This window comes from Salvelinus alpinus, chromosome 3 (assembly GCF_045679555.1).
Source record: "Salvelinus alpinus chromosome 3, SLU_Salpinus.1, whole genome shotgun sequence".
Classification (NCBI taxonomy): Eukaryota; Metazoa; Chordata; class Actinopteri; order Salmoniformes; family Salmonidae; genus Salvelinus; species Salvelinus alpinus.
In genome coordinates, this window is record NC_092088.1 from 61,659,141 (window position 1) to 61,682,550 (window position 23,410).

Below are 23,410 nucleotides of genomic sequence, written 5' to 3' on the forward strand. Positions count from 1 at the left end.
TCAAGTAGCCTACCTGGTTAAGAACATATTTCTCAGAATGAGAACAAGTTGCCCATTCCTGATATAAATGCCAATTTTTATACTCTTTGCACATTTATGAAACACAGACTAGACAACTAGTAATCCATTTGGGATATTACAACAACAACTAAAATAGTTACATTTGTGTCCCTTTGATATTTTAAGTTGAAATTGTTCAACAATATTGTATTTCAAAAGCCTGTTATATTAAATGCAGTGCCTTTTAATATAGACCACATGGAGAATTCAATAAATCAGATTTTTTTATATGAATAAAGACTTCTGCATTTTGACATGTCCCTCTGTGCAACCTCTGTGACATCTATGAAGATGTTAACCTACTTAACCCCAACATTTCTCCTAGTTTCACCATCATTGTAAAGTCCTAGTTATGTTGTTGCTTTGACAGTCATTTCTGAAGATGATTTATTTCATGAGATTAGCGATTCACTTACGTCTGTCCCTCATTTTAAAGTCAAGCCTGTTACGTGAACTGAACTCTTGTTTTAATGTGGTGAAACTATTCCTTTAAAAAAAAAAAATTCTAAAGAAACATTGAACATCTAATAGTCAAAGCAGTGTAAAAGCATGTGAGCTGATCCTACTCTTTTGGCCATTTTCTGGTGTTTTGTGGTGGAAAACTGAGTGGGTCGAGGTTAACACTGTTACCCATAGATAGACAGGCTAGAAATGTTTTAACAATGACAATTTTTTTGTGCCGCTTGCTTTCAACTGCCATTCACTGTTGCAAACAACAAGCTTTCATGTATGGCGGTTTTAAGATGAAGTCGTCAACCCTGTTACCTTATTTGGCACTACTATAGGCTAGTCTTTTTTATGAATTCGAAAATGTGCTCTTTTTGACAGAATGTTCAATTGTTATGAAATGAAACTGTAACGTAGACGCAGGGAGTCACAAAGCAGGTGCAGTTAGTGAGTTTTATAATAATGAACATGGAACGGTACAAATTCCAAGAGAAATGTCTGACATGGAAACATAAACAATACTACCTGATGACTGATAACAAAAGAGTAAGTAATCAAGGGAGTAATGAAGTCCAGGTGTGACTGATGATGAGACGCAGGTGTGCATAATGATGGTTGTGCAGGTGTGCATAACGATGGGTTGCCAGGACCGGTGGTTAGTAGACCGCCGGAGCGGGGAGCGGGAGTAGACGTGACATGAACGTTTTTTGGGGCCAAGTTACACCTCTTGAAAGGCACCGAATTGGTGGAACGACCCTACTGCAAACAACAAACACGGGTTCTTTCCCGCTTTGAAATCATTGTACACGCGATAGAACAGCAGAATATGAGCTGTTTTGATTTTTTACTACACTGCTCAATGCACCTCAGCTCAGTTTCGACCACAAACAGTGGCGCGGATTCCATCTTGAAGTCAGTCTCAAGTTAGGATATGGTACTGCAGAGCAGGTTTCTTCTTGCCTTCTTAATCCTATTGAACTACTTAGATACCCCTGGTATGACATTCTCTACCCTATCCCAAAATGTCAACCGCCTGTCTGCAGGCTACTACACTCCAGTAATATCACCAGTTTTAACAGGGCAGTAAACACACTGGCAGTGTTTGGGTGTAAATGCATTGTTTCCTGCCAGTTACTACTCATAAATACACAGCATGCGGTCAAGCCAAATAACACGTGTTTGTATATGCATTTGACAACCCAGAGAATTTCCTGACCTATTTAACTGAGGTGTGTTGTGACTGATTTAGATATATTTCTGTGTGTGTGTGTGTGTGTGTGTGTGTGTGTGTGTGTGTGTGTGTGTGTGTGTGTGTGTGTGTGTGTGTGTGTGTGTGTTAGGGCTGCACGATTTATAGAAAATATCTATAAATATCAATTTCTTTTCAATTCTACAATGAGATCATAGGAATTAATTAATACTGTGCTAACTGAATACAAAACCAAATGAAACAAATATTTTCCAACATTGTTTTTTTGAACTTTTTAACATAAAAATAATGTCTACCATCTTCTGGCTGTTTAATTTTTTTATTGACTGCCCCTAAAGACATAGTGACATCATTTCAGTTATTTTGACACAAAGTAATAACCAAACTTACATTTGCTTCATTTAGGGTTAACTCTTCTTGAACTGCACTGTTGGTTAAGGGCTTGTAAGTAAGCATTTCATGGTAAAGTCTAAACTTGTTGTATTCGGCGCATGTGACAAATAAAGTTTGATTTGATATGTTTAAACTGGGGCTGGAAAATACAGCTGTAACAAAGTTGTGAAATGTTGTGCAAATTATGTAAAATAAATAACATTCAAATTATAAATCACAGCCGCTGACATCGTAGTGCTGCAGAAGAGAGTGGTTTCATCACGGTAGCACAGTCAAAGATCGATTTCTAGCCATTAATCTAATATAATTCATAGATTTTAAACAAAAAACCTTCTGTTTGTCATAGACGGACAAAATTAATATGAGATGAAAGGCAAGTTCCTAACGAGTTCAGGAAGCCCTGTGCACATTTTTTCTAACACTAAACATACAAATATGTATTTTACAGTTAAAAGGAGGGTGAAATCTTATAGTTAGTCATTTTATAAGTTGATTATGCTATATTTAGAAAGTATATAAGTCATTTCAAGCCTTATTCATACAGTTTTGTTGAATAGGTAATGCATCATATAGTTTAAATATTTGTATCATATTTGTACTGTGTACTTCGAAAGTGACTATACCTTTGCAATTTACCAGAAAGATGAGATTTTAACCTTTGAGTAAGCAGCATTACTAAACTCGGATGCAGGTGTCAGGTGCAGGAGGCAGAAAGTTCTGAATAGGGCTTTAATCAGCACCGGGCAAAATAGTACATACAACGAAACTGAGCGTCATAAAACAAAATGCCCAAAACAAGAAACAAACCCAGATTGCACTACCCCACATACAAAGTGGGAATAAACAAGCCCGCACGAAGAGCAGGCGGGCCTACCGACTTAAATAGCCAAACTAGACGTCTAAACGAGAAACAGGTGAAACAAATCAGACCAAACCAACAGAAAAGGGAAAAAGGGATCGGTGGCAGCTAGTAGGCCGGTGACGACGACCGCCGAGCACCACCCGAACAGGAAGGGGAGCCACCTTCGGTAGGAGTCGTGACACCTCTTTCAAAGATAATTCATAAAAATCCAAATAACTTCACAGATTTTCATTGTAAAGGGTTTAAACACTGTTTCCCATTTTTGTTCAATGAACCATAAACAATTGATGAACATGCACCTGTGGAACGGTCGTTAAGACACTAACAGCTTACAGACGGTAGGCAATTGAGGTCACAGTTATGAAAACTTAGGACACTAAAGAGGCCTTTCTACTGACTCTGAAAAACACCAAAAGAAAGATGCCCAGGGTCCCTGTTCATCTGCGTGAACGTGCCCTAGGCATGCTGCAAGGAGGCATGAGGACTGCAGATGTGGCCAGGGCAATAAATTGCAATGTACGTACTGTGAGACGCCTAAGACAGCGCTACAGGGAGACAGGACGGACAGCTGATTGTCCTCGCAGTCGCAGACCACGTGTAACAACACCTGCACAGGATCGGTACATCTGAACATCACACCAGCGGAACAGGTACAGGATGGCAACAACAACTGTCCAAGTTACACCAGGAATGCACAATCCCTCCGTCAGTGCTCAGACTGTCCGCAATAGGCTGAGAGAGGCTGGACTGAAGGCTTGTAGGCCTGTTGTAAGGCAGGTCCTCACCAGACATCACAGGCAACAACGTCGCCTATGGGCACAAACCCACCGTCGCTGGACCAGACAGGACTGGCAAAAAGTGCTCTTCACTGACGAGTCACGGGTTTGTTTCACCAGGGGTGATGGTCGGATTTGCGTTTATCGTTGAACGAATGAGCGTTACACCGAGTCCTGTACTCTGGAGCGGGATCGATTTGGAGGCGGACGGTCCGTCTTGGTCTGGGACGGTGTGTCACAGCATCATCGGACTGAGCTTGTTGTCATTGCAGGCAATCTCAACGCTGTACGTTACAGGGAAAACATCCTCCTCCCTCATGTGTTACCCTTCCTGCAGGCTCATCCTGACATGACAATGCCACCATCCATACTGCTCGTTCTGTGCATGATTTTGTGCTTCACCCAGTGCCCTCTTTTATTCCCCAGCTGGAAGAGATGGCTCCCACCAACTTCTTGCATTGATTTAGTTAATCACTCTCACTAAAAACTATAAACATTTCTCTCCACCCTATGGCAAAATGTCACTGTGGCCACTCGTGATGAGTTCAGATCTTTTGTGGCCCCTAAACTGTTGCCACACAGTTGGACGCACAGAATCGTTTAGAATGTCATTCTATGCTGTAGCATTAAGATTTCCCTTCACTGGAACTAAGGGGCCTAGCCCAAACCATGGAAAACAGCCCCAGACCATTATTCCTCCTCCACCAAACTTTACAGTTGGCACTATGCGTTAGGGCAAGTAGCGTTCTCCTGGCATCGCCAAACCCAGATACATCCGTCGGACTGCCAGATGGAGAAGCGTAATTCATCACTCCAGAGAATGCGTTTCCACTGCTCCAGAGTCCAATGGCGGCGAGCTTTACACCACTCCAGCCGACGCCTGGCATTGCGCATGGTGATCTTAGGCTTGTGTGCGTCGCTGCTCAGCCATGGAAACCCATTTCATGAAGCTCCTGACAAACAGTTATTGTGCTGATGTTGCTTACAGAGGCAGCTTGGAACTCGTAGTGAGTTTTGCAACCGAGGACAGATGATTTTTACGAGGACAGAGCTTGTGTGGCTGAGACGTTGTTGCTCCTAGGTGTTTCCACTTCACAATAACAGCACTTACAGTTGACCGGGCAGCTTCTAGCAGGGCAGAAATTAGATGAACTGACTTGTTGGAAACGTGGCATCCTATGACGGTGCCACGTTGAAAGTCACTGAGCTCTTCAGGATGGGCCATTCTACTGCCAATGTTTGTCTATGGAGATTGCAATTCCTGTGTGCTCGATTTTATACACCTGTCAGCAATGGGTTTGGCTGAAATAGTCAAATCCACAAATTTGAAGGGGTGTCCACATACTTTTAGACATGAAATGTACTACGGTGAGGTGAAGCCCTTTCTCTCCTCACCAGCATCTACAGTGAGGGAAAAAAGTATTTGATCCCCTGCTGATTTTGTACGTTTACCCACTGACAAAGAATTGATCAGTCTATACTTTTAATGGTAGGTTTATTTGAACAGTGAGAGACAGAATAACCACAAAAATATCCAGAAAAACGCATGTCAAAAATTTTATAAATTGATTTGCATTTTAATGAGGGAAATAAGTATTTGACCCCCTCTCAATCAGAAAGATTTCTGGCTCCCAGGTGTCTTTCATACAGGTAACGAGCTGAGATTAGGAGCACACTGTTAAAGGGAGTGCTCCTAATCTCAGTTTGTTACCTGTATAAAAGACACCTGTCCACAGAAGCAATCAATCAATCAGATTCCAAACTCTCCACCATGGCCAAGACCAAAGAGCTCTCCAAGGATGTCAGGGACAAGATTGTAGATCTACACAAGGCTGGAATGGGCTACAAGACCATTGCCAAGCAGCTTGGTGAGAAGGTGACAACAGTTGGTGCGATTATTCGCAAATGGAAGAAACACAAAATAACTGTCAAACTCCCCCGGCCTGGGACTCCATGCAAGATCTCACCTCGTGGAGTTGCAATGATCATGAGAACGGTGAGGAATCAGCCCAGAACTACACAGGAGGATCTTGTCAATGATCTCAAGGCAGCTGGGACCATAGTCACCAAGAAAACAATTGGTAACACACTACGCCGTGAAGGACTGAAATCCTGCAGCATCCGCAAGGTCCCCCTGCTCAAGAAAGCACATATACATGCCCGTCTGAAGTTTGCCAATGAACATCTGAATGATCCAGAGGACAACTGGGTGAACGTGTTGTGGTCAGATGAGACCAAAATGGAGTTCTTTGGCATCAACTCAACTTGCCGTGTTTGGAGGAGGAGGAATGCTGCCTATGACCCCAAGAAACCATCCTCACCGTCAAACATGGAGGTGGAAACATTATGCTTTGGGGGTGTTTTTCTGCTAAGGGGACAGGACAACTTCACCGCATCAAAGGGACGATGGACAGGGCCATGTACCGTCAAATCTTGGGTGAAAACCTCCTTCCCTCAGCCAGGGTATTGAAAATGTGTCGTGGATGGGTATTCCAGCACGACAATGACCCAAAACACACGGCCAAGGCAACAAAGGAGTGGCTCAAGAAAAAGCACATTAAGGTCCTGGAGTGGCCTAGCCAGTCTCCAGACCTTAATCCCATAGAAAATCTGTGGAGGGAGCTGAAGGTTCGAGTTGCCAAATGTCAGCCTCGAAACCTTAATGACTTGAAGAAGATCTGCAAAGAGGAGTGGGACAAAATCCCTCCTGAGATGTGTGCAAACCTGGTGGCCAACTACAAGAAACATCTGACCTCTGTGATTGCCAACAAGGGTTTTGTCACCACGTACTAAGTAATGTTTTGCAGAGGGGGTCAAATACTTATTTCCCTCATTAAAATGCAAATCAATTTATAACATTTTTGACATGCGTTTTTCTGGATATTTTTGTTGATATTCTGTCTCTCACTGTTCAAATAAACCTACCATTAAAATTACAGACTGATCATTTCTTTGTCAGTGGGCAAACGTACAACATCAGCAGGGGATCAAATACTTTTTTCCCTCACTGTAACTGTGCGCTTTAAGCGGGGATGCTTGTGATTGGTCAGCATGTGCAATGGATGCAGAGAGTGAGTGAGCCTGCTTGTGATTGGTCAGCATCCTCTGTGCATGTAGTGAGTGAATGAACGGAGTCTAGCGCATCTCATTGGAGGAGGTAACGTGGTCTAGTTTTTGTTGTATTAATGGAGTGTCAAAGAAGGGAGTACAGTACAGTAGGGAGAACAAGTATTTGATACACTGCCCGATTTTGCAGGTTTTCCTACTTACAAAGCATGTAGAGGTCTGTAATTTTTATCATATGTACACTTCAACTGTGAGAGACGGAATCTAAAACAAAAATCCATAAAATCACATTGTATGATTTTTAAGTAATTAATTAGCATTTTATTGCATGACATAAGTATTTGATACATCAGAAAAACAGAACTTAATATTTGGTATAGAAACCTTTGTTTGCAATTACAGAGATCATATGTTTCCTGTAGTTCTTGACCAGGTTTGCACACACTGCAGCAGGGATTTTGGCCCACTCCTCCATACAGACCTTCTCCAGATCCTTCAGGTTTCAGGGCTGTCGCTGGGCAATACGAACTTTCAGCTCCTTCCAAAGATTTTCTATTGGGTTCAGGTCTGGAGACTGGCTAGGCCACTCCAGGACCTTGAGATGCTTCTTACGGAGCCACTCCTTAGTTGCCCTGGCTGTGTGTTTCGGGTCGTTGTCATGCTGGAAGACCCAGCCACGACCCATCTTCAATGCTCTTACTGAGGGAAGGAGGTTGTTGGCCAAGATCTCGCGATACATGGCCCCATCCATCCTCCCCTCAATACGGTGCAGTCGTCCTGTCCCCTTTGCAGAAAAGCATCCCCAAAGAATGATGTTTCTACCTCCATGCTTGATGGTGTTCTTGGGGTTGTACTCATCCTTCTTCTTCCTCCAAACACGGCGAGTGGAGTTTAGACCAAAAAGCTCTATTTTTGTCTCATCAGACCACATGACCTTCTCCCATTCCTCCTCTGGATCATCCAGATGGTCATTGGCAAACTTCAGACGGGCCTGGACATGCGCTGGCTTGAGCAGGGGGACCTTGCATGCGCTGCAGGATTTTAATCCATGACGGCGTAGTGTGTTACTAATGGTTTTCTTTGAGACTGTGGTCCCAGCTCTCTTCAGGTCATTGACCAGGTCCTGCCGTGTAGTTCTGGGCTGATCCCTCACCTTCCTCATGATCATTGATGCCCCACGAGGTGAGATCTTGCATGGAGCCCCAGACCGAGGGGGATTGACCGTCATCTTGAACTTCTTCCATTTTCTAATAATTGCGCCAACAGTTGTTGCCTTCTCACCAAGCTGCTTGCCTATTGTCCTGTAGCCCATCCCAGCCTTGTGCAGGTCTACAATTTTATCCCTGATGTCCTTACACAGCTCTCTGGTCTTGGCCATTGTGGAGAGGTTGGAGTCTGTTTGATTGAGTGTGTGGACAGGTGTCTTTTATACAGGTAACGAGTTCAAACAGGTGCAGTTAATACAGGTAATGAGTGGAGAACAGGAGGGCTTCTTAAAGAAAAACTAACAGGTCTGTGAGAGCCGGAACTCTTACTGGTTGGTAGGTGATCAAATACTTATGTCATGCAATAAAATGCAAATTAATTACTTAAAAATCATACAATGTGATTTTCTGGATTTCTGTTTTAGATTCCGTCTCTCACAGTTGAAGTGTACCTATGATAAAAATTACAGACCTCTACATGCTTTGTAAGTAGGAAAACCTGCAAAATCGTCAGTGTATCAAATACTTGTTCTCCCCACTGTACATGCCTGGTGCCCAAATTGAAGATGAATGGATTCGGTTCAGTGAGTTTAGTCGGTTGTCCTGATGAGCCTTTCCCAGCTAGCTAGTTTATGCTGACAACAGCATCATGGCACTAGTTAAAACTTGTAATATAAAGTAATGTTTATTTCTATAGGTGAGGTAGAAATGACTTGTAGTATTGGCCATCATCTGGAAGTAACCGTGACATGCCAAATAGCTAACGTTATGACAATGAATGACCATTGCAACCGTGTTGTATCGAGGTGCTTGCCAACGTGAGTTGCTTCCCACTGGGCAGCTTTATCACGTCACCAGTGGTAGCTAACGTAGCCAATTTGTTCCATTCCACTTGATTTTATTTTGAGTAGGATAGCAGCCTACACGAGTAATAACTTTAGTAGCAACCACCCTTAAAATAAATAATAATAATAATCAAAGTAGTAACCATTTAGATGTCACTATGATACATCTACTGCTCAGTGGGGAGAGTTTGCACTGCAAGCCGGCAACTCAACATGGGCTCAGAATTCTGCGCCTCTGCTTGAGGAGTACTGCTGTCCCGTAAGGAGAGGAAAGTAGCTAGCTAGTGTTTGCCTTCCGCTGCACTACATACTTTAGTCTGAGACTGCCATCATTAAAGTTTGTGGTGATGTCAAAATGAGGTGTGTTGCCTGAAACAAAGTCATCAGTGAATGGATCATCCATCTCTAACCAATCAGAGTATCAAAGCCAATAATGAATTTCTAAAATGCTGCTTTACCCACGTGTGTTCTGGCTCTGGCACAACCCATCGGTTTCTGGGACCAATCAGATGGTCTAGAATGTATTTCCATTCAAGAAATTGTCTGTGATGTACTCGGATCCAGACATATTGCGGAGATCAAACTAACGTCCGTGGGCGTGGTGTAGCATTTCGCCAGAGCAAGGAGTTTGGGTAGCCAGGCAAAGCTAGTGTAGCCAATATCAGGCAAGGGTGACAGCTAAAGCAGATTTATTGTAACTAGTGATTTTCACTGAAAATGTACAACTAGGCCTACGGCATTAACATCTACATTTTTGTAAAAAAAAAACAATTACTCTGACAAAAACGGAATGATTTTGAACCATCTCCCAAGTCCCAACCCCGACAGGCAAGATTCAAATTCTCGCTAAAGTTTCCAGCCACAAGCATAAACTAGCTAGCCTGAACTGAATCCGTTCGTCTCCACTCAACTCGCAGCTGCGCAACATACTTCATCAATTTGGGCACCAGGCTTGTTTATAAGAACACAAGGCAAGACACAAGGCGAGACACAAATGCAGACACAGGAAGCAGATGGTTGAGTTCCGATATTTATTAATCCAAGGGGTAGGCAAAAGGGAGGTTGGGGACAGGCGAGAGTTCATAAGCCGGGTCAGAGTCCAAACAGTACAAGTCAATAGGCAGGCTTGAAGACAGAACAGGGAGAGTGGTCAGGCAGGCGGGTTCGGAGTCAGGACAGGCAAGGGTCGAAACCAGGAGGACTAGAACCAAAAGAGACTGGGAAAAAATAGGAGCTAGGAAAACCACTGGTTGACTTGGCAAACAAGACGAACTGGCATAGAGAGACAGGAAACATGGGGATATATACACTGGGGATAATAAGTGACACCTGGAGGGGGTGGAGACAATCACAAGGACAGGTGAAACAGATCAAGGTGTGACATTTGTTTGTATAACCTCTCCCGCCAAAGAAAGTAGAAAATCGCATTCTCTTGCGATATGGGCATTGCACATGTCAATATCGCAATTTCGATCTGGATTTGATTAATTGTGCAGCCCTGGTGTGTGTTTGTGTCAAATCTATATGTGTTTATTTGAAGTGTGAGGTGTGGTGTGACTTACGGTGGAAAATAAGGCTTTGTCAGACCCAAAATATCTGGGTCTGGCTCAAAGCCATGACTCAGTTTCCCCCTCTCTTTCCTGAGTTCGGAGAGAACCAGTGTGAGGAACAGGCACATGCTGTTCTGTGGTGGGGGCACATTTACTTTAATTTGGCATTAGCGGTTGGAAATGTCCATAGCCATGTCCCATTGCAAGGCCAGTGTCGTATTCATTAGGACACACCATTGCAAACATAACACCCTTTCCGTTTCAGGCAAATTTTTCTTCCAGCTAGTGAACCTTGTTCAGAGATTCTATGTCCTTCCATGGTAACATGGAGGTCACTGCAGGTGCTAACACATCAATTGCTTTAGTTAGTGCACATCCTGAATCTGCATTGTAATCTATTATGGGATGACATGTATTCTCAGAAGGATTCTGTTGATTTTGGAAAACAACACTAAATGTAGTATCAGAGAGGTTCAGCCATTGTAGAGGGAAATGTATTTTGTTATCAAACATCAACATGTTTCATCGTTTAAATCCTACAGTAGGGTCAAGCACTAACATTTTAGCTAGCTAGCTAACTGTTTGTATTTGAAACAACAAGAGATGGCAGTGGCTTGCAGACTGTAGAAGATGGCAGATGCTCAGTAAATTCTTTCCCCAATGGTTTATTTCAAGGTGGACTATCCCTGTTGACTGCAGCTGCATGTGGCCTAAGCTTAGCGGTTATTGTCATAGAAAAGACTGCTGGCCTCACGGTAATTGACTGTTAATTAACATAAACACGTTTAGCATCTCCAGGCCTCCACACATACAAGCTGCATACAAGCCGCTACATAAAAATAAAATAGTCTAAATCAATACACCATCACAATAAATCCATGATTTATTTTAGTTGGGTCTAAAGAAACATATGAAGAAAATCTATTTCAGAAGAACAGAATAGGAGTTGGCCTACTGTACAGTGCATTCGGAAAGTATTCAGACCCCTTGACTTTATCCACATTTTGTTACGTTACGGCCTTATTCTTAAATGGATTAATGGATTTTCCTCATCAATCTACACACAATACCCCATAATGGCAAAGCAAAAACAGGTTTTTAGATAAAAAAATAAATATATACAAAATAAATGTAATATTACATTTACATAAGTATTCAGACCCTTTACTCATTACTTTGTTGAAGCACCTTTGGCAGCGATTAAAGCCTTGAGTCTTCTTGGGTATGATGCTACAAGCTTGGCACACCTGTATTTTTGAGGTTTCTTCTCTGCAGATCCTCAAGCTGTGTCAGGATGGATGTGGAGCGTCACTGCACAGCTATTTTCAGGTCTCTCCAGAGATTTTCGATCAGGTTCAAGTTGCTCTGTTCATCTTTCCCTCAATCCTGACTAGTCTCCCAGTCCCTGCCGCTGAAAAACACCCCCACAGCATGATGCTGCCACCACCATGCTTCACCGTAAGGATGGTGCCAGGTTTCCTCCACACATGACGCTTGGCGTTCAGGCCAAAGAGTTCAATCTTGGTTTCATCAGACCAGAGAATCATATTGTATAACAGCACAATCATACTTTTAATTACGTTTATTGCATAAACTCTAATATGCATATGGGTGTTTTGAGTTAATCATCACCTTAGAAAGCTGTCCATTTTGTTGTGTTAGTCTTTGAAACAACATCCACAACGACCATGTTTTACACTTAGTTTCAACCGGCTGTTGAACTTTCTTCAAATTGATCATCACAGTGACGTGCGTTTTAAAAGCACATACTGTTTTGATGATGTGTTTGATGTGATTTTTGAAGCATTTGCATGATGTCAGAGTGGTTAGAGGAACAATAGAGCCCTGAGTACCAGGCCATTAGGACCTGATGGTAGTTAGCAATTTGGCTACTACCAAAGCATGTCAGAGTGCATAAGAGGAGATTACCGTGACTCAGCGGTTACATGGAATTTTACACTGCGGTCTTGGCGGTAATACGGTCACCGCAACAGCCTTAGGAAGGTGCGCATGAGACAGGATCGGACACAGGATGTGACTGTTAGACTTACACCTGCCTCTGTGGATGACCGTGGAAGATCTTCCACCCAGAGTTGTCAATAGGCTAACTAAAATGTTTTCTTTCGTTGTTTTAAGAGCGTCTTTGAGATTCTTGTTGTAATGAAAAGCGCTATACAAATTAAATATATTGTTACTATTGAAGGCTTCAATACTGAAACTGTGGTTTTTATTCAGAATCAGCCGAACCCTATTGACCAGGACAGTTGGCTAGACAGCCAGCCATTCTGATATGCAACATAAAGAGACACCAGTAAACGCCAATTAGCTCTCTTCCTCCTTCTCTCAAAGTGATTCACTATGTTAAACTAGAACACCAAGACAGAGGGATCATTTCCTATTCCTACTAGCCCTGGAGACAAGGGAGTGAGTTTTCCATGCTTGTAACTCACTTCTCCGAAATGACTTGGATGCGCTAAACACACACACACATACAGTGGGGCAAAAAAGTATTTAGTCAGCCACCAATTGTGCAAGTTCTCCCACTTAAAAAGATGAGAGAGGCCTGTAATTTTCATCATAGGTACACTTCAACTATGACAGACAAAATGAGGGAAAAAAATCCAGAAAATCACATTGTAGGATTTTTAATAAATTGATTTGCAAATTATGGTGGAAAATAAGTATTTGGTCAATAACAAAAGTTTATCTCAATACTTTGTTATATACCCTTTGTTGGCAATGACAGAGGTCAAACGTTTTCTATAAGTCTTCACAAGGTTTTCACACACTGTTGCTGGTATTTTGGCCCATTCCTCCATGCAGATCTCCTCTAGAGCAGTGATGTTTTGGGGCTGTTGCTGGGCAACACGGACTTTCAACTCCCTCCAAAGATTTTCTATGGGGTTGAGATCTGGAGACTGGCTAGGCCACTCCAGGACCTTGAAATGCTTCTTACGAAGCCACTCCTTCGTTGCCCGGGCGGTGTGTTTGGGATCATTGTGATGCTGAAAGACCCAGCCACGTTTCATCTTCAATGCCCTTGCTGATGGAAGTCTCACGATACATGGCCCCATTCATTCTTTCCTTTACATGGATCAGTCGTCCTGGTCCCTTTGCAGAAAAACAGCCCCAAAGCATGATGTTTCCACCACCATGCTTCACAGTAGGTATGGTGTTCTTTGGATGCAACTCAGCATTCTTTGTCCTCCAAACACGACGAGTTGAGTGTTTACCAAAAATATCTATTTTGGTTTCATCTGACCATATGACATTCTCCCAATCTTCTTCTGGATCATCCAAATGCTCTCTAGCAAACTTCAGACGGGCCTGGACATGTACTGGCTTAAGCAGGGGGACACGTCCGGCACTGCAGGATTTGAGTCCCTGGCGCCATAGTGTGTTACTGATGGTATGCTTTGTTACTTTGGTCCCAGCTCTCTGCAGGTCATTCACTAGGTCCCCCCGTGTGGTTCTGGGATTTTTGCTCACCGTTCTTGTGATCATTTTGACCCCACGGGGTGAGATCTTGCGTGGAGCCCCAGATCGAGGGAGATTATCAGTGGTCTTGTATGTCTTCCATTTCCTAATAATTGCTCCCACAGTTGATTTCTTCAAACCAAGCTGCTTACCTATTGCAGATTCAGTCTTCCCAGCCTGGTGCAGGTCTACAATTTTGTTTCTGGTGTCCTTTGACAGCTCTTTGGTCTTGGCCATAGTGGAGTTTGGAGTGTGACTGTTTAAGGTTGTGGACAGGTGTCTTTTATACTGATAACAAGTTCAAACAGGTGCCATTAATACAGGTAACGAGTACAGGTCTGTGACAGCCAGAAATCTTGCTTGTTTGTAGGTGACCAAATACTTATTTTCCACCATAATTTGCAAATAAATTCATTAAAAATCCTACAATGTAATTTTCTGGATTTTTTTTTCTCATTTTCTCTGTCATAGTTGAAGTGTACCTATGATGAAAATTACAGGCCTCTCTCATCTTTTTAAGTGGGAGAACTTGCACAATTGGTGGCTGACTAAATACTTTTTTGCCCCACTGTATACAGTGGGGAGAACAACATCCTCTGTGCATGTAGTGAGTAAATGAACGGAGTCTAGCGCATCTCATTGGAGGAGGTAACGTGGTCTAGTTTTTGTTGTATTAATGGAGTGTCAAATAAGGGAGAGGCTGTATGTACAGTAGGGAGAACAAGTATTTGATACACTGCCCGATTTTGCAGGTTTTCCTACTTACAAAGCATGTAGAGGTCTGTAATTTTTCTCATAGGTACACTTCAACTGTGAGAGACGGAATCTAAAACAAAAATCCATAAAATCACATTGTATGATTTTTAAGTAATTAATTTGCATTTTATTGCATGACATAAGTATTTGATCACCTACCAACCAGTAAGAGTTCCGGCTCTCACAGACCTGTTAGTTTTTCTTTAAGAAGCCCTCCTGTTCTCCACTCATTACCTGTATTAACTGCACCTGTTTGAACTCGTTACCTGTATAAAAGACACCTGTCCACACACTCAATCAAACAGACTCCAACCTCTCCACAATGGCCAAGACCAGAGAGCTGTGTAAGGACATCAGGGGTAAAATTGTAGACCTGCACAAGGCTGGGATGGGCTACAGGACAATAGGCAAGCAGCTTGGTGAGAAGGCAACAACTGTTGGCGCAATTATTAGAAAATGGAAGAAGTTCAAGATGACGGTCAATCACCCTCGGTCTGGGGCTCCATGCAAGATCTCACCTCGTGGGGCATCAATGATCATGAGGAAGGTGAGGGATCAGCCCAGAACTACACGGCAGGACCTGGTCAATGACCTGAAGAGAGCTGGGACCACAGTCTCAAAGAAAACCATTAGTAACACACTACGCCGTCATGGATTAAAATCCTGCAGCGGACGCAAGGTCCCCCTGTTCAAGCCAGCGCATGTCCAGGCCCATCTGAAGTTTGCCAATGACCATCTGGATGATCCAGAGGAGGAATGGGAGAAGGTCATGTGGTATGATGAGAGAAAAATAGAGCTTTTTGGTCTAAACTCCACTCGCCGTGTTTGGAGGAAGAAGAAGGATGAGTACAACCCCAAGAACACCATCCCAACCGTGAAGCATGGAGGTGTAAACATCATTCTTTGGGGATGCTTTTCTGCAAAGGGGACAGGACGACTGCACCGTATTGAGGGGAGGATGGATGGGGCCATGTATCGCGAGATCTTGGCCAACAACCTCCTTCCCTCAGTAAGAGCATTGAAGATGGGTCGTGGCTGGGTCTTCCAGCATGACAACGACCCGAAACACACAGCCAGGGCAACTAAGCATCTCAAGGTCCTGGAGTGGCCTAGCCAGTCTCCAGACCTGAACCCAATAGAAAATCTTTGGAGGGAGCTGAAAGTCCGTATTGCCCAGCGACAGCCCCGAAACCTGAAGGATCTGGAGAAGGTCTGTATGGAGGAGTGGGCCAAAATCCCTGCTGCAGTGTGTGCAAACCTGGTCAAGAACTACAGGAAACGTATGATCTCTGTAATTGCAAACAAAGGTTTCTGTACCAAATATTAAGTTCTGCTTTTCTGATGTATCAAATACTTATGTCATGCAATAAAATGCTAATGAATTACTTAAAAATCATACAATGTGATTTTCCGTCTCTCACAGTTGAAGTGTACCTATGATACAAATTACAGACCTCTACATGCTTTGTAAGTAGGAAAACCTGCAAAATCGGCAGTGTATCCAATACTTGTTCTCCCCACTGTATATATACACACACACACACACACACACACACACACACACACACACACAATGAAACCATTTACTTTCTTCTTACCACTGTCTGTGTCACTTCAGCTTAATGCCACGCTGCAGGGGAACTCTAGCTAGCTGCTTTTGTTGTTGCTTTTGCTGTTCATTCATAACGTCACTCTGCCCCTAGGCTCATGTTTACTGTCAGAATTAAACTTTTTCTCCCCCTCCTTCTGTCCCATAGTGTGTTTATTTTGTCTGCACAATGAATACAATTATATTTATCTCTCTGTGTCTCTCTCTCTCTCTCTCTCTCCATAGTAATAGTGATAGTCCTCCTGCGTTATGCCCATGTGATAGAGAAGCATCAGAACTGTGTGTTGAACACAGCAGGCCTTTCCACTGGCTGGATCTGTGCTGCAGGACTCATCATGGTCGGCAACTTCCAGGTATGTACAGTTCCTTCAGAAAGTATTCACACCCCTTGCCTTTTTACACATTTATCACATCATGTCAAGTGGAATTATATTTTTCATTTAAAAAAAATAATATATAATTTAAAATGAAAAGCTGAAATGTCTTGAGTCAATAAGTAGTCAACCCCTATGCTATGGCAAGCCTAAATAAGTTCAGGAGTGAAAATGTGCTTAACAAGTCACATAATACATTGTGTTGACTCACTCTGTGTGCAATAATAGTGTTTAACATGAATGACTACCTCATCCCTGTACCCCACACATACAATTACCTGTAAGGTCCCTCAGTTGAGCAGTGAATTTCAAACACAGATTCAACCACAAAGACCAGGGAGGTTTTCCAATGCCTCACAAAGAAGAGCACCTATTGGTAAGTAGGTAAAAAAAAAAAAATGACATTGAATATCCCTTTGAGCATGTCGAAGTTATTAATTACACTTTGGATGGTGTATCAATATACCCAGTCAATACAGGCGTCCTTCCTAACTCAGTTGCCGGAGAGGAAGGACACCGCTCAGGGATTTCAAAATGAGGCCAATGGTGACTTTAAAATAGTTAGAGTTTAATGGATGTGATAGGAGAAAACTGAGGATGGATCGACAACATTGTATTTAGTCCACAATACTAACCTAAATGACAGAGTGAATAGAAGGAAGCCTTGTACAGAATACAAATATTCAAAAACATGAATCCTGTTTGCAATAATGCTCTAAAGTAAAACTGCAAAAAATGTGGCAAAGAAATTACCTTTATGTCCTGGATGCATCATGTTATCAGTATGCTTGTCATCGGCAAGGACTAGGGAGTTTTGTTCTATATAAAAAGAAACGAAATAGAGTTAAGCACAGGCAAATTCCTAGAGGAAAACCTGGTTCAGTCTGCTTTCCAACAGACACTGGGAGATGAATTCACCTTTCAGCAGGACAAAAACCTAAAACACAAGGCCAAATATACACCTGAGTTGCTTACCAAGATGACATGGAATGTTCCTGAGTGGCCTAGTTACAGCTTTGACTTACATCAGATTGAAAATGTATGGCAAGATTTGAAAGAGCTTGAAGAATCCAGGTGTGCAAAGCTCTTAGAGACATACCCAGAAAGACTCACAGCTGTAATCGCTACCAAAAGTGATTCTAACTTATTGACTCAGGGGTGTGAATACTTATGTAAATCAGTTATTTCTGTATCTCATTTACAATAAATGTGCAAAAATGTCTAAAAACATGTTTTCACTTTGTCATTATGGGGTATTGTGTGTAGATGGGTAAAGAAAAATGGTTTATTCCATTTTGAATTTAGGCTGTAACACAACAAAATGTGGAATAAGTTAAGGGGTATGAATACTTTCTGAAGGCAACAGAACACGGTTCAACAACCGTGATTCACACACGTTTTACATCAGGTACATACGTTCAGTAACGCAACATTGTTCCACAACTGTTTCACAACTTTACATGGTTGTTTGACATAGCACAAGGTAGTTCAGCAATGCAACACTGTTCCACAACTACAGTACATTCGGAAAGTATTAAGTTATGTTACAGCCTTATTCTAAAATGTATTAAGTTGTTTTTACCCCTCATCAATCTACACACAATACCCCATAATGACAAAGCAAAAACATTTTTTTAAATATCAAATTTACTTAACTATTCAGACCATTTACTCAGTAATTTTTTGAAGCACCTTTGGCAGTGATTACAGCCTTGAGTCTTCTTGGGTATGACACTACAAGCGTGGCACACCTGTATTTGGGAATTTCGCCCATTCTTCTCTGCAGATCCTCTCAAGCTCTGTCAGGATGTAGGGGGAGCGTCGCTGAACAGCTATTTTCAGGTCTCTCCAGAGACGTTAGATCGGGTTCAAGTCCGGGCTCTGGCTGGGCCACTCAAGGACATTGAGACTTGTCCCGAAGCCACTTCTGCATTGTCTTGGCTGTGTGCTTGTGGTCATTGTCCTGTTGGAAGGTGAGCCTTCGCTGCAATCTGAGGTCCTGAGCGCTCTGGAGTAGGTTTTTAGCAAGGATCTCTCTGTACTTTGCTCTGTTCATCTTTCCCTCGAACCTGACTAGTCTCCCAGTCCCTTCCGCTGAAAAACATCTCGACAGCATTATGTTGCCACCACCATACTTCACAGTAGGGATGATGCCAAGTTTCCTCCAGATGTGACGCTTGGCATTCAGGCCAAAGAGTTCAATCTTAGTTTCATCTGACCAGAGAATCTTGTTCCTCATGGTCTGAGCGTATTTAGGTGCCTTTTGGCAAACTCCAAGCGGGGAGTGGCTTCCGTCTGGCCACTCTACCATAAAGGCCTGACTGGAGGAGTGCTGCAGAGAAGGTTGTCCTTCTGGAAACTTCTCCCATCTCCACAGAGGAACTTTGGAGCTCTGTCAGAGTGACCATCAGGTTCTTGATCACCTCCCTGACTAAGGCCTTTCTCCCCCGATTGCTCAGTTTGGCTGGGCGGCCAGCTCTAGGAAGAGTCTTGTTGGTTCCAAACTTCTTCCATTTAAGAATGATAGAGGCCACTGTATTCTTGGGGACCTTCAATGGTTCCCTTCCCCGTATCTGTAACTTGACACAAACATGTCTCGGAGCTCTACGGACAATTCCTTTGACCTCATGCCTTGGTTTTTGCTTTGACATGCTGTCAACTGTGCGACCTTATATAGACAGGTGTTTGCCTTTCCAAATCATGTCCAATTAATTGAATTTACCACAGGTAGACTCCAATCAAGTTGTAGAAACATCTCAAGGACGATCAATGGAAACAGGATGCGCCTGATCTCTATTTTGAGTCTCATAGCAAAGGGTCTAATAAGTAATGTATTTCTGTTTTTGTTTTTGTTTTTTGCAAACATTTCTAAAAACCTGTTTTCACTTTATCATTATGGGGTATTGTGTGTATATTGATGAGGAATTCTTTTTACTTAATCCATTTTAAAATAAGGCTGTAACGTAACACAATGTGGAAAAGTCAAGGGGTTTGAATACTTTCCGAATGCACTGTATTTCACAAACGTTTTACAACGGTTTCACATAACACAATGGCTGCATTGCACCACATCATGAGAGGATCTAGGCTAGGTCATCCATAATAGAAATAGTTTGACAGTCGATTCACGCCTCCAAAGGTGGTCTCAAGTTGAGTTTAGTCCAGTTTTTCACATCTGTTGTGTAGGTCTCAATATGCATCAGGAGAAATCTGTTGTGGAAACAACCTGGCTTGGCACCAATGTTCCCTCTAAGCTGCGCGCTTGCACATCCACACACCTCCTCCAGGACTGCCTCGCTGATGCCAGGCCGTGCAGAGACGCAAGAGATTGAACTTCACTGAGTTCGCCCCATTTGTTTGCACTATATACACCACATGAGTATGTAAAAGTATGTAGATATCTGCTCGTCGACCATCTCATTCCAAAATCATGGGCATTAATATGAATTAGTCCCCCCTTTGCTGCTATAACAGGCTCCTCTCTTCTGGGAAGGCTTTCCACTAGATGTTGGAACATTGCTGCGGAGATTTGGTTCCATTCAGCCACGAGTATTAGTGAGGTCGAGTGTTAATTAGGCCTGATGCCTGGCTCACAGTCGGCTTTTCAATTCATTGCAAAGGTGTTTGATGGGGTTGAGGTCAGGGCTCTGTGCAAGCCTGTCAAGTTCTTCCACACCAATCTTGATAAACCATTTCTGTATGAACCTCGCTTTGTGCATGGGGGCCTTGTCATGCTGAAACAGGAAAGGGCCTTCCCCAAACTGTTGTCACAAAGTTGGAAGCACAGAATTGTCTAGAATGTCATTGTATGCTGTAGAGTTAAGATTTCCTTTCACTGGAACTAAGGGGCCTAGACCAAACAATGAAAAACAGCCCCAGACCATTATTCCTCCTCCAACCAACTTTACAGTTGGCACTATGCATTGGGGCAGGAAACGTTGTCCTGGCATCCACGAAACCCAGATTCGTCCGTCGGAATGCCAGATGGTGAAGCGTGATTCATCACTCCAGAGAACGCGTTTCCACTGCTCCAGAGTCCATTTGCGGCGAGCTTTACACCACTCCAGCCGATACTTGGCATTGCGCATGGTGATCTTAGGCTAGTGTGCGGCTGCTCAGCCATGGAGACCCATTTCATCAAGCTCCCGACAAACAGTTATTGTGCTGATGTTTTTTCCCGAGGCAGTTTGGAACTCAGTAGTGAGTGTTGCAACCGAGGACAGATGATTTTCCATTTTACTTTGTAAAGTTGTTTCTTGCATCATACAACACAATACAATGTACTTTACAGTCACCTATTTCACCCATGGTGTTACAGATCAAGTAAAACATTTTCATGCAATGTAGGCCTGCATTGAACACCACATATAGGCTACTGTAGGCTATATCAAAGAAATCAAAAACTTTTTCCACGTGAATTTTATTGGATTTGCTCTATTGGTTTTGTTGGTAGGGCTACATTATGCTGAAATAGCCACAATAGCCTATTGGCTACTGTCTAAAACTGTAAGGGTACAGCCTCATTGTTCACTGTAAACGTGTGCCGGAAGTTGCACAAAATAATCACAACGTTCAAGTTTCCACTCACAAGACCTAATATTTGCTCAGTGCCCCCAAAAATTAGAGGGAACATTGCTTGGCACCATCTTGTATTTTCAGTAGTTCAGTGCCCCCCCCCCCCCCCTCGTCCGCTGCTCCCAATCTTTCACTCTCCTCTCCTGTCCTCCCCTTCTCTACCTCACCTCCCTCTGACTGGTACATTCCAGATCTGCTTCATGTTGTAGTTATGAACCTCTCTCTCTCTCTCACACACACACACACACACACACACACACACACACACACACACACACACACACACACACACACACACACACACACACACACACACACACACACACACACACACACACACACACACACACACACACTGTGGTATTTGGTTGTTCAGGACTGAGTTTCTGCAAGTTTAAATATTTAGATCCTTGGCTCAGTGCCTGGACTTTAAGCTGTGTGTGTGTGCGTGCATGTGTGCATATCTCTGTGTATTTTTTAAATTTCATTTAACCTTTTATTTAACTAGGCAAGTCAGTAAAGAACAAATTCGTATTTACAATGCATGGTACTGGGGTATCACTTTTTGGTACTATAGGAGGGTTGCCATAGAGATTAGGGTGGGGGTCTTAAAAACATTGTTGTTCAGTACATTAGGCCTTGGCGGCTGTCATAGCAACAGTTTTGCTATGTTGAGGGATTATCGGCAAAGGCCAATATTGGCCTGATACTCTATATCTGTATTCCCAGTCATGTGAAATCCATAGGTTAAGGCCCAATAAACTCTGTAACTGTTTTAAAGTCACCATTGGCCTCATGGTGAAATCCCTGTTCAGTTTTCTTCCTCTCCTGCAACTGAGTTAGGAAGGACACCTGTATCTTTGTCGTGACTGGGTGCATCCAAAGTGTAATTAATAATTTCACCATGCTCAAAGGGATATTTAATGTCTGCAATGTTTTATTATTATATATTTTTACCCATCTACAATAGGTGCCCTTCTTTGTGAGGCATTGGAAAACCTCCCTGGTCTTTGTGTGGTACAGAGATGAGGTAGTCATAAAATAATTATGTTAAACACTATTATTGCACACAGAGTGAGTCCATGCAACTTATTATGTGACTTGTTAAGCACATTTTTACTCTTGAACTTATTTAGGCGTGCCATAACAAATGGGTTGAATACTTATTGACTCAAGAAATTTCAGCTTTACACTTTTTATTAATTTGTAAACATTTCTAAAAACACAATTCCACTTTGACATTATGTCAAACTCATCATCAATTCATCAATATTATGATTATTTTTGAATGTTTTCCTGATCGTAGGAAAATAATACTACTAATACTACTACTTTCATAATCATCCATGATCACAAATCAAATCATTGGACCCATTTGCATTGAGTAGATGGAGTTATGCTTACTATATATGCAAATGTTGTTGATCAGGAGGCTAATTTATTTTACCTTTATTTAACTAGGCAAGTCAGGTAAATTTATGGGAACGAACTGTGGGTTAACTGCCTTGTTCAGGGGCAGAACGACAGATTTTTACCTTGTCGGCTCGAGGATTCGATCTTGCAACCTTTCGGTTACTAGTCCAACGCTCTAACCACTAGGCTACCTGCCGCCCCAAATGGAAGGCATCTGTCATCTGTAGCACTATAGACTCCACTGATCAGCCAAAACAAGCTCAATAATCAATGCGTGCACACACTCCTGTTTATTATGCATTCACCTGTATTGTGAGTAGGCCTATGCCATCTTAATTTACCCAGTTTATCAAGACATTTACCATTCAAATAAAAGTATTACCATTATGTTGTTATGTAGTTACATTGTTAAAAACAGTTATTGTTAAAAACAAATATTTTATATTATATTTTATAATATTATATTATATTTTATAATATTATATTATATTTTATAATATTATATTATATTTTATAATGTATGCATTATAATGCATACATGGCTGTTTCTGGGAAATTTTGTCACAAAAATGTTCTAATATCTGCAAAAATATTGGCCATCGGTCTCTTTGACCCCTAAAAATCTATATCGGCATCGGCCTTAAAAAATACATATTGGTCGTTCTCTAGCTCCTTGTGTTCTGGGCTCCTGATGTTCTAATCTCCTGGTGTTCTAATCTCCTGGTGTTCTGATCTCATGGTGTTCTGATCTCCTGGTGTTCTGGACTCCTGGTGTTCTGATCTCATGGTGTT

General features: G+C 42.4%; 1 protein-coding gene across 1 annotated transcript in view; it reads left to right on the plus strand.

The window, feature by feature from the left end:
- LOC139571086 (transmembrane protein 150A-like) overlaps window positions 1-23,410 on the plus strand; it is a 105,554-nt gene that overhangs the window by 67,038 nt on the left and 15,106 nt on the right. Inside the window, exon 6 of the mRNA XM_071393620.1 lies at window positions 16,482-16,609. Coding sequence (XP_071249721.1) covers window positions 16,482-16,609 — 128 coding nt within the window. The remainder of the gene's footprint in view (window positions 1-16,481; window positions 16,610-23,410) is intronic.